General features: G+C 38.8%; 1 protein-coding gene across 3 annotated transcripts in view; it reads left to right on the forward strand.

Moving 5' to 3' along the window:
• The window catches only part of SORCS2 (sortilin related VPS10 domain containing receptor 2), a 537,400-nt gene extending 526,840 nt beyond the window's left edge, over positions 1 to 10,560 (forward strand). For all 3 annotated transcript variants that reach the window (XM_066548660.1, XM_066548659.1, XM_066548661.1), the window contains one exon: positions 58 to 10,560. In XM_066548660.1, coding sequence (XP_066404757.1) covers positions 58 to 122 — 65 coding nt within the window. In that variant the 3' untranslated portion in view covers positions 123 to 10,560. The remainder of the gene's footprint in view (positions 1 to 57) is intronic.
• Positions 10,561 to 13,009: the final 2,449 nt, after the last annotated feature.

The raw sequence follows: 13,009 nt of genomic DNA on the forward strand, positions 1-13,009 counted from the left end.
TATTGTGGAGTACCTGAAATGCACTAATGTTGGCCTTTTGTTTCTGTATTTCCCCAGGCAATCACTCAGGCGTGGTTTTGAGCATAAACTCCAGAGAGATGCACAGTTACCTGGTTAGCTGATATTTGCAGCTGAACACGAAAACCGAAAGACTCTTCACTCTACCGTTTTATTTTTCCCCGGTGATGTCCCAAAATTGCAAACAAGGCTGTAAATGCTGATGGAGAGGAGGTTTCTTATCAGTCCTGTGGAAAAAAGCATCCATCCTCAGTTACCAAGGGCAAAGGATAACATGTCTTGCTTTCACTCGATGGCCTGGGAACTCATTTCGACTGAAACTCAAACTATGGTAGCAAATTTGTAGCCCTAGGCTCCTTCAATGCCACCTTGTTTCTTTTCTGTATATGCTCTATTTCTTTATGGGGTTTTTTTTAGAATGATTGACTGTAACTTTTTAATTATATTTTTAATTGAGGTATTCAGTGGAAGGCTGGGAGTCTTCAGCCCAAAAAGGTGATTTTTACACAAATGACTAGACCAGAAAAGATGGTTGATCACTATGACAATTTTTTTAGTAGGCCAAGTGTTTCTGTACTGGGATAGGACTGAGAGAGAGACAAATGCACTCCTAGTTGAGACCAGCTCTTAACTTAAACATGTGTGAGACAATCTAACAAATTTAGGCTTAGGCCCTTCTGAGGATTAAATGAATTAAAATGTTAATTAGGATTTCTTGTAATATACAATAATGCTCTTGTAAGTGTAGCAAGTCCTGAAAAACTATCAGCAGCAGTATCTCCCCCCATCCCATCACATGTGAAAGAAAAACACCAGCTTGATGCTATTTCCAGATCAGGTGCCTTCACTTGCAGACAGTCATTTTAGTTGCTCTTTTTTATTTTCTCCTGAGCGAGCCCCTCTAGGATGATGGCAGCTGCCAGATGAGTTCTCCTGTTAAACCCTAGGCTGGTGGCCTGTCTCTTTTTAAATTTGCAGAGAGTGTAAATAACTCTTTTACACAGTTTTCTTTGTATGGTTATTTTTTTAAAACTTCCTCTAAGGGCAGCTGTGCTGGGTGGGTCAGTGTTCTGCTCTGGGAAGGGCTGGGTACTACTGCCATCTCCTTTCTCCTTCCCAGGGCATCCCTGATTGGGATTTCTCCTGGCATTTGCCCTTTCTGGTGGGAATGAGCAAACCCCAACCTGACCTTTTCCACTGGGGTTGGTTTGACAATCCAAAGGGTCACGGGGATGATGGGAAGGGATTTAGGGCTTCCTGTTCCCTTCCCATCACCAGGGGTGTCTCTCAGTCCCTACCACCACTGGCCCCTTTTTCTGCAGGAACAGCAGGGGAAGGGCTCCTGGAGGAGCTGCCTGCAGAAAGGTTTGTGAGTCAGGTCCTTGTTTCCTAATCCCAGTTTTGTCACTTGGGTCAGAGTTTCCTAGTCTTGACCTCTGCATGCCTAGGGAATGGTGATGCAGTGAATCCACACTCCTCTTGTCTTTGCTCTGTGGTTTATTTTAGCCATGTAGGAAAACAAGTATGGTGCTGTGTGGTGAGTTTAAATGTCTGGCATCCTGTGTGTCACAGCTGCCTGGGATTAGGATGCTTCTCTCAGAAACCTATGTAATCTCTTCACTTTTTGCCTTTGATAGAGAATAAATAACTCTGTACTCACTGAATGTCATACTGATGCTAGTGACAAGCTTGCACACCACCTTGTTTGAGAAGGATACAGGTAGTGCATCATCCAGAAATGCAAACAGAAAATAATGAAGGCTAGTCAAATAGAAAAGAACTGTCTTAAAATCAGTGTATGCATTGGAACCATTCTTCCATGTAGCTGTGAATATAGAGCATATTATCATCAAATGCAGCAGATTGGGAGGTAGTAACTCAGTGTAGTACTGTAGGCTCTCATGAACCCCCATAGGATGTATGAGTAAAGCACAAGAAAATCTAGATTATAAATTTACTGTAAGGAACTAGGTGGAGAAGTTAGAGTGAAGATTCTGAAAAGCACTTGCAAACCGCTCAGGAAAATAAATTGTTCTAAGATTTCTGCCTATTTAGTTGTGTAGTGCCATGTAAACTTATTAACAGAGAAGCAATGCCCTGGCTGACTGTTGTGTGCCAGACTGGGGAAATCCAAAGTCTTAAATGTTTCTGAGTCTGGGTTTCTTGAAGAAAAGTGCATATACAAAACATGCTGTGAATTGGAAACTCTTGGGATCATTGCACCAGGGGCTTTCTCTCCTCACCAGCTCTTCTTGCTTTTTCTAGTGGAAATGAGCTGGAGCAGAGAATAAAATAACATTGCAACCATCTTACTTGTTCCTGTGAAATAAATCTGAAATAGGTTGTTTGTATAGGGCAGGTGAGTGGCAAACCAGCTCCATAGACAAGGAATGGGATGGAAGCCCCAGCTTGGGGTTGTTCTCACACGGTTGGAACTAGGTCACACAACTAATTTATGCTTTAACAGCTACTTTTATACATTTAATTCAGGGTGATTTGTGTTTCTGATCACAGGAGTGTTTTGGAACTTAGAATATTTAACTGCTTGGTACTCTAATTAACACTTAGCACAGTCTAGTACCTGTAGTAATTTTTTCCAATGCTTATTAATTTGATTCATACAGCACTCCTGTGAGGTTGGTTTGTCATGTCTTAAAAACAGTTTTCTAAAGACATGTTGGTATTGCCATAACTGTATTAATAATACCCAGCAGATAATAAAGGAAGCCTTTGATTTCCTCTCAAGAATAATTTTTAAATGAATTCTTTTAAAACTGAGAAAGTATTATTACCATTTTCTCCTTCATGGTGTCTTGGTTTATCTGTAAATGAAAAGACTCACTAGTGCTAGTTCTCAAATCTTTAGATACATATAAAGAATAAATATCTTTTTATTCTTTATATGTATCTAAAATCCTGACACATGAGTATTCAGAAACACAGAGCTGCTTCTGGGCACAAGCGCTAGTCACACATGTGTGCATGCACACATGCACTATTTGTACATATTTTAGTTATGTTTTTTAGTGGGGAAGGGTGATGTGGTGGCTAAGAAACAGAAGATGACTGTCAGATACCTGGATTCTGTACCCAGACTTTGAGCAAGTTACTTCCCTTGTATGTGCTCTGGTTTCCCCACTTGTAAAATGGGGCTGATAGTGATTGCCTACCTCACAGGGGTATTGTGAGGCTAATTTCATTACTGTTTGTTCAGAATCATCAGAGCAAAAGAATTTTGTTACTATAAATTATTGATGGTTTAACTTTCTTTGTTTCACTTGTAATTATCATTGTTCTTAAAAGATCTATTGAAACCAGCTGCAATTATGTATAAATGTAAAAAATGAATAATTCAAGAAAGGTGCATCACTGGTAAAAAAGAAAAAAAAAGATAATTTTATTTAAACACTGCTATTGGAACATACTGTTATGTGGTAGCACTGCAACATTGGCTGTGAATTTGCTGTTGCACACTAGTATTGTGAACTCACTTCTCTGCATTGTTATTTGATCAAAAACCTTGTAAAAATGGGTACAGTGATATTTATCAGCACTGATATTGAACTATACTGAATCTAAAAAACTGGCAGTGTATTGGCCTCATTGGCCTCTTTTGGCCTTCTTAAAATCTGATGTATTTGCAATTTCAGTAACACTCTGTACTTGTCAGAGTGCTCCAAGCAGTATGATCTGAAGTGTTCTAACAGAACCATCAAGATTTACAGCTGTTGTCTTTGCTTTCTCTTTTGACATTAAATGTTTTATATGGCTTTGGAGCAGCCCATCCATATGAAATACTCAGTAATGCTCAGAGGACATTTAGGGAAAATGCACACAGCGTTAATTAATTTTTCAATAATATAAGCAATATAAACCAGTGAATATTTTTATACTCTGTTAAAGAGGGTGGTGGAAATGGCTGTGAAGAAACAGAAAGCCTGAGGCGAGATGTTGTATCCACAATTCACATCCAATTTCTTGGAACTCTTTTATGATATTCTCATTGAATTAAATCCTTCTTGATGCATTTTCTTCTTTCAACGACTGGTGTAATGAGGAGTAAACTGTTTATTCATATAAAGTAGATGAGTTGTTAACTAACTGTCCCATAGAGAAAGACAAATCATTGCTTTGCCATGGGTAGTTCCTAGTGCAAAGCAGGTTTCATCTGACATGATTATCATGGTTAGCTGTGTTTTCAGTCCAATGAGACCTTCTCTTGGTGGGAAGACTCTACTACTGTAGGCTGTATCTTCAATGGAGATCAATAGAATGGAACTGCAGTAATTTCCATCCTCCTTACACAGATACATGCTCAAAAAAATGTGTGAGAAAAAGAAAATCCTTATAAGAAATTAAATACATGCAGTAGCTTTTTGATGATGAACCACAGGTTCTGATAAGTTTTGAATTTCTAGTGTTATTTCAAGTCAACGTTTCTAAGTAGATAGAATCAATGACAATTTCAGTCATAGATTTTTTTCTATGTTTCCTATTAAAAAAGTTTTGTAATTTTTTCATTAATGAGACTTCAGGGGAAAAGAGAGACTAAACATTTTATTTCATTGCACAGTTCCTGCCAGTTGGAGTTATTGTAGTTGTTTTATTGTATATTGATTGATACCACTATATTGTTTCCATATTCATTTTTATTTCAGCATTTTAGATGAAAGTAAGTGCCCATTTCTCTCAAAGCATTGAATTTCCACCAGGACAAAATTTATAAGCATTTACCCTTATAAATCTTGATTTTTGAGATACAAAATTTTGATTTGTCTTTTAAGTCCATCGAAAAAGCTGCTTCCTGGCTCATTTTCTCTGTTTTAGTCCCAGTTGCACACTGCTTCTACAACTGTCTTCAAGAGACTGGCACATAGCCAGTACTAGTCTGAGAAAGCCTAAAACTTTCTTTAGAATGGCATTTAATTGACTGTAAGTAAGGTCTGCTCAGACAATTATCTTAACGTTAAGTTTGTATTTTCATGTTCTGTATTTCCTTTCAGCTTCTTAGCATTCGTCCTCTCAGTGCCGTTTAAATGCATTTTTATTCCTGTAATATTTTTGACTTATTTTTAGACTATAATCATCAAAGTGACAAATAAGTCAGACCCCTGGTTAGCTTTTGCAATTAATAGCCTAACCCTGCAGTCTTTGGGAAATGTCAAGCTGTGCCCTCTCAAATTTGTACTCTTCTGTCCCAAGGCAGCCCTTGTCCCCATCTGACCACCCCAGCAGCATTGCCTCCAGCTCTCTGTGCATGCTCAGACTGGAGGGGGTGCAGAGGGGTTGCTCCATGTTGAGACAGCCCTAGAACAGCCCATTCCCCAAATCTGAATGGAATGTCATGCACAAAAAGTTGTTATTTGTTCCTTCTTTTCAGGTGTGTTGCATAAGCAAAGAGGATGCAGGTTTTTGGGGAAGGAAGAACCTGTAATGGTACTTCAGGCTGCTCTGGAGGGTAAAGAATGCATCCTCTTGGAATATTTTTCCATTGAAATTGATATGTACAGCAAGTTAGTTTCATGATTTTTAATATGAGATCTCATTTCTGTAAGTCTTCAGTCCCAGCTTTTTTCCTCCTGTTAAATGGAGTAGCAAATTACTTAAACTGTGAATTGCGGAGCCATGTATGACTTCCATTCTTTTCATCCCGTTTTTTTATATGTGAAGCTTATCAGTATTACTGTTTCCAGCTAGTTTATATGCTGGTAGCTGAGATGATCTTCTGTAAGACAGTTTCTAACATAAGAAATACTGGAAGGCTTAGAAATATGTACTCTGAAATACAACAATATAGCTGTGTGAAAAAATCCTTATCAAAGAGTTATTATGGTTTGCATTAAGTACTTTTTAGTAGAATATGTAAAAATACATACTCTTATTTGCAAACTCTTTGCCTCCCTTCAAGATTGATTTTCTTTTAGAAGAACATTTACTAGCCCTGACAGAGAGTGCATTCTTTCCCTTACACAAGTAATTTTGCTGAATAGTTTTTCCTCGCAACACTTGGATTTCGCACAAACTTCATCTGCCTTGATCAGCCTTGATTTCTGAGTTTCTGTAGAATGTGCATCTTTACACTGATTACTTGCAATACAGTGGACATAAAGCCCTGTTAAGCAGCAATAAGACAAGCAGCAGTACCTGGCACTGCTTAAATAATATGCCTTTTTTGCACGTATTTTTAATGGTATAATGAGTATATTAATCACGAGGAAGGCCAGGCATTCCAAATAACTTTCTTAACATGTCTTAATATTTCTGTTATTTGTTGCTAATTTTAGCCAGCTTTTGATTCTTATATTTAGTTCTTACTGACAAAGCTTATTCGCTTTTTAGAAAAAGTATTAATTCACATTGCTTATTGATTAAAAGAGTTTAAAAATGAAATCTTTCTGAAATGGTGAAAGAGATACTTTTAATGAGGACAGCTCATACAGGAAAACAGCAGGCTTATATCCATGTGGCTTTTGAGATATTCTTGTTATGGATTTTGAATAGAAAGGACTGTGCAGAGGAAGCGTGGCCTCAAACATCAGTAACAGGCACATAGGCAGTTTGCAAATGGTAAAACTAGTCCTAAGGAGAATATTGTAATACACCACCTCTATGCTTCAGGTTCACATCAGGGCATTTAAATGTTTAAAATTACAGAATATCTTCACAAACAAACTGCCCAGTGAATTGCCAAATTCATTGGCTCCATTTACTCGTAAATACACTCCTGTCTTTGGGGTTAATCTTCTGACATGCTGAAGTAGCAAAGTAACTGTTCCTGAAGTTACCTGCATTGTTTAATACTTCCAAATCTTTGCCAAGTAGCTTCTGAAACTAGAAAAAAAAAAAAAAAAGAAGCCGAATTTCCACTCTTTTCTGTTTCTCCTCCTTTCCCCCCACCCCTGTTTTGTAGTCCTTTTGTTCTCTTTCATTACTGCTGCTGTTTGTGGCTCTGCCTTGCCTGGCTTTTCCAGATGACAGTTTTCTACAGTTCACTTTTGCTTCCTTGCTTTTTGTTCTGCTTTATGTTACTGTCTGTGTTTCTATTTGGATATGCACCCTACTGTGTCCCAGCTGAAAGCAAGAATCACAATCTTCCCCCTCCCTGCCTCTCCTTTAAGCTCTGCTCTATTGTCTGAGTCGATGAGGTTCCCCGTGCTTTGTGTCACTGCAGTCCATCCTTCCTGCTTCTTTCCCACTTCAGTATCTTTTAATCCTTTCAGCTTTAATTTTGGCTCTCATTTTTGCTGAACCTTTCTGGAATTCTTATCTTTTCCTTTTCAAGAACTTCTCTCAGATGTTCATCCCAGGGAGCACATGCTTCTAGTTTGAGATGTGGATGAGTATTATACTCCCTGAAAGAATAAAAACCAGCATTTCCTCTCTCTCCAGTGTATAGATTAGTTTTGCTGTTGGTCTGTAGTAAAATTATGTATTTAATTGGCAAAGATGGTTATCTGTTATCTCCCACATATCTTCCTCTGCCTTCCTTTGGGTTACAGGCTGAGACATGGTGTTCCCATGAGTTTCCTGGAGCACAGCAAGGCCTGGCTTGCTTTGCCAGCCTCGCAGTCTGGCAGGTGCAGAATTGCAGCAGGGGTAGAGCACCTTGCCAGACCACTGGGCTGCATTTGTATTTCAGTATGGGAAATGCTGAGACCCAAGCTGAGACACAGCCTTTTAGAGAAATTGTTACAACCCAAAGCTGAGCAATAGGTGGAGTAAAGAGAATTCTTTGTTAACAGAGGGTCAGGAGCAATTTGACTTGACAGGTTTATGGAATGGGTGTGTATGAAACCTTTCCTAGAGGGTGGGGAAAATGGCTTGGATTCAAGTTCCATAAAATACAAATTTAAGCAAAGTCACCAGATATATTTGGCAGAATCATCATGCTGGAGGAGCTTGGAGAATGTAATGGGAGTAAGATCACTGAAAAGGCCAGTGGTATCTTGGAAGGGTACAGCCTGTCTTAGGGGATGTAAGTGGGAGAGATGTGGAGGGAGGGGAGCACAGGACTAACCAGTACAAGGAACAGCAGGGAGAAATTCAGTGTTACCAGTGTGTATGGTTTTACCACGTTGTTGATTTTGTTATGGTTAAGTCTTGAAGCTTTGATTTGTAATGGCAACTATTTTATTTTGTTGGTTGCATGCAGAGTCTTTAAACTATGAGTCTAAACTGATGCAGCACGAGGAACATGCAAAATTATCACCATCTCTGCCTATAATTTAAGACAGATCTGACTTGCAGCAACATTCCACCTGAGGTGCATGGAAAAGATGTTGCTTTAGGAGTCAAGATGCCTCTATGAGTGCTCCAGATGACTGGGGGTCATTTGCTAATGGTGTTCCTCCCTAGCACAGCACCAAGCTAGGACACAAGGGAAAAGAATTATTTTATAGAGTCTGTCTCTTGCATTTATACTGTTGAAATGTAATTTGCTAGAATGCCTGTGTGAGCTGTAATTTTATAATGTTTAAAGAAGATGAATGGAGCTGGTGTAGTATTCCTGAGGGTAAACACCAGTGATTGGAGTTTACTGAACATGTGATTAGAAATTTTAATTTTAGGAACAGAGAGTTCCTCCATTTCATATGCACACAAGGCCTTTGAGTACAGATCCTTTTTTTCATTTGTCACTGACAGGCTGTGATTTATTTCCTCATGGGTGTAAAGTCATGGTTGTGCTTGCTGCAGTGCAGAAGGCTCTGGAGGGAAAACGTAATCAAATGGAGAAGTATACTTGAATTCTCCTCTCTTGATCCCAGTGTTCTCTGAGTTGTTTTCCTCTGATTGTCATTCTGTCAAAAAACTGGGTTGATGTTAAAAGGTGATTAAATAATTTTCATCCTCTTCCGTGTGGCTGAGGAAAAATAAATACAAGAAGTTTGCAGAGGAATAGCAGATTGGAAGAGGGTGGGGAACTTGATCATCTGGCAGAGTGCTTTGGGAAGCTTCCACTTTTTTTGTTTTACCTACCCACTTATTTTTACAAATATGTACAGCACCTGTGATTTATGTTTCCATTAAACTTTGACAGGTTTCTTTGCAGAAGGTGTTTTAAAGAATACCACCCTACTGCATTGCAAGTGTGGATTTAGGTGACATCATGTATTGCCCTTCCTTACCTAAATGAAATTAACTTGGTGTATTAACTTGTTATATTTATGAAGCAGCACTAGAAATATTGCTTCATCCTAGATTGGAGAAATATTTGGAGAGATGAGAGTTGGAATAGGAGAATTTTCCTTTTTAAGAGCAAAGGATGGAAGCCAGCTTATTTACAGTGCATCTGTGGCTGTTCCAGCACAGGTGGGTGCAAAGTCTCTGAATCCAGATACAGACAGACAAATACAGATTTTGCTGACATTACCCATGAAAACAAAAGAGGAAAAAATGGTAATTAAACCAAGCCTAAATAATAATTAAACCAAACCTAAAAAATAGCTGCAGCTAATTAGTGCTGCAGCTCTTGGTAAGTATGTGAAAGGCTATAAAATAAAAACTAGACTTGACATATGTCTTGTGAAGATTCACAAAGCATGTCTCGCTACCCTGTTCTTAATGTGGAACATTGTTTATTTGGCATTGCCGGCCCAAATTCTACCCTAATTTATGGCCATGCAGTTCCACAGACATTATCAGTTCAGCTTTGTGTTACAGAACAATTTCATCCACAGTGGATTTCGAAAGCAACTGCAGGTTAAAATCAGTCTTCTCAATGCACCTGTTACTCACAGGTTACTCATTGATTTTCACCATAATTTTTATTCCCATTGCTAGCATGGGAGTCCTTTGGATAGATGTAAGCTAATTAAAACCAAGGTAGAACTGGATTTTTTAACTGCTTATGACTGCTTGGTCAGCAAATGCCTAATTTTTGAGTGGGGCTTATTCCACTCCTTGTGTAGGTTCTTAGCAGTCATCAGTATGCTATAACCCCTACCTTTAACATACATGGCTACACAGCCCTCTCCTTCTGCCTTTGCACATTCTGTATTTGTGAAAACAGAACATGCCTTCTCCTAATTTTGTTTCAGGTGACCTTGACTTTAAGCAGGTTTCTTTGTATACAGTAACAGGGCTCAAGTGAAGAATGAAATAAATCTATAATTGGTGCATTGTCAAAAATAGGGAAAAGTGTTATTTGTATATTTTTTGTAAATATGTAACATTTAATGGCAGTTTTGTAGTGATGTGCTGTTTTTGAGAAAAGGAAACAAATATATGTTTGAATATGCTTGACGTAACACTTAACTGTGATTCAATTGCACAAGTAATAGCTTAATCAAAACCTCTTGTGCAATATGTAGTGCACACACATAACCAAGTATCTGTTAGCAATCCACAAGCAAATTTTTGGCAACTTTTAACAATGGTGATGAACTGTGCAGTACAGATTATCACGGTCTCTTTCAGCTTCCAAACATGTAGCAGGCAAACTACTGTATACGTACCTGTGTACTCCACTGCATCCAAAGGTATGCATTTGTCCTGAGAACCTGCACTCCAGGTTTTTCTTTAATAAAATTTGGTTCTAAACTATTGATTGCTTTGTTTTTCTTTTGAAGCTTCTCATGGGTTTTGTGGAGGGGAAATGGTTTAACCAGTCCCCAGAGTTTGTGTGTCTGAATTTAGCAGCAAACGACTCAACTCTGCAACACTGAGCTCAAAGGCTGCAGCAAACCTTCATTCTCCTCCTCTTTAGCCACTCCACTTCTTCCTCCTACACTGCAGCTCGGCTCCATTCATAGGGAAAGAGGGAAAAGTCCTTTTTCCTTTTCCTGGAAGGTGTCTGCAGTGTAGCTGGTGGAGGGTGACATCCTGTGGTGAGACAGAAGCCATGCAGGGCTGTTCTGCCAGCCACTGCAACACAGGCTGGGTATTTCTGTCCTGCTAAAGAATTCATCTCCCTGTGATAGAGCGCCATCCACAGAACAGAGGCATGTGTGTTCTGCCCTTCCCGTGCCTTTATTCCAATCTCTTCTTTTCTTTTTATTAATTGCCCTTCCTTTACCCCACTCTTTTCCTAAGGAGTTGCCTGTGCTGTAGAAGCTGCATTCTCTTTGCAAAATTGAGGGGTCTGCAAGTCAAACTTAGCCCTTAAGCTGGATGTAGCTGTGTGTAAGGATCAGGCCTTGACTCAAAATAAAACTGAGCTACAAACTATATTCAATCATATACAAAGCTAGCAAAACCAAAATCCTCAGAATTATGCCCACTGGACATGCCCAGCTTCTACATATGATATTTATTTCACTCTGCTTACAGTCTTTGGAAATGAAATGCAAAATTATATAGTATATTTTTATAAAGTATTGGCCTTAATGTCCTAAAGGTTTTCTCCTATGGTCCTGGCAAGTGCTTTCTGTCTTTGCTGAAGGTCAGAAATTGAATTGCTGAAGTCAGAAAATGCCTTCCATCCCTACAGACTGGGCATTCCTTCCTGCTTCAAAGTTTAGAGATGAGCTGCTTTTGGTGCAGCTCATATTTTCAGGCTGGAATAGAGTTTATGGTTTGCTGAGAGGTGGTTGCTGCTGTGTAGCTTGGTGCCTTCCCAGGGAAAGTCTGACACTGGTAGAATAAACACTTGATGTTTCTTTTCACTGCCTGTTGCCCACAACAGGGAAAAACAGAGATGTTGCTAATTGTTGTGGACGTGCAATGTGAAGTCTTATTAAAGCTCATACTGGGATAAAGCAGCACCATGAATTATTATCTAGTGATTTTTAAATTAGCCATACAAATTTTATAGACTGCAATGAAGTTTTAATAGGACCACAAATGGATTATTTATTCACAGAGTGGATATATTTTGAGGGATCTAAAGATGGATAATTAAAAAGAAAAATAATTCAGACGAGATGAAACTGAATTTTCTCAGTCTGCCCTAGCTGAGCACTTCCCCAGGGTGCCTGCTGGAGGAGCTGGCAGCTGGAGGAGCCCTGTGGTGTGGGCAGTCTGACCCTTCCCCGTGGCACACCATGCTAAATGTGGGGCTGGATGCAGGAATGAAGCTTGAGCTTCCCCTGCTTGTGCAGCCCAGCTAGGGAACACTGCAATTTGTCATTTTAGGTTCTCTAATCCTATCCTGTGGCTAGCTGAGACTTTAACTGCAGTGTATCATCTCTACAAAAGCAGACTGTTGAATCTCAAATGACATCTCATTTTCCAAATGTAGTGCGCTGATATAAATAAAAGCAAAACTCAAAGAAATTATAAAGTTACTTTTAATGATGTTGCAAATAGTTCTTTCCAAGAAAAGCTCCTGATTTGGAAGGTCAGGAGTGAGAACAGACACAGCCAAGCTGTTCCCACAAATGAGACACCAAATAAAATTTGCTAATATCTAACCTGAAGGGCTGCTTTACTTCAGAAACTGATTTCTGTGGAAAGAAAAGAATAATTGCTTCACTTCTGTTTCCTTTGCTATCATCATCAAAGTCATATTAATTGCTACACTATTTTGAAGCTTAACTGATTTCAACATCATCATAAGTCATGTCTCTCTAATAAAACTTTTGAGGCATAAACAACAGGCAATATTTTTTCCTCTTTTCCATTAAGACACTGATTTCTTTTCAATTTTTTTTTTTTTTTTTTGTGATTTATGCCTTGAAAGACGTTTTGCTTTCTTATGGGTCCAGCTGCTGTGGAGAAAATGTACTGTACTCTGGTACAGTACATTTGAAACATTTCTTTTTGAAAACCTCATGGCTTTCAAAAGCTGAAGCAAAATAGTACAAATGTTGTGCAGTGTATTTTGAAAGTGATAAAAGGATCCATTCCTGCCATTACAGTACCATACCAAAAGCTGATTTCAAAACAAAGTTCAAAATCAGCAGTACATGCCAAAACCAGGCTAAAGAAGTAAAAATTCTAAGGAATAATTTAGTGAGAGCAATTAACAGTCTATTTAAAAATTAGTAGTTAAACCAGGAATTAAACTTATGTTCAGCTCAGGACCATGTAACTGCAACTCTGCTGGTTCTGC

The sequence above is a fragment of the Molothrus aeneus genome, chromosome 4 (assembly GCF_037042795.1).
Source record: "Molothrus aeneus isolate 106 chromosome 4, BPBGC_Maene_1.0, whole genome shotgun sequence".
Taxonomy (NCBI): Eukaryota; Metazoa; Chordata; class Aves; order Passeriformes; family Icteridae; genus Molothrus; species Molothrus aeneus.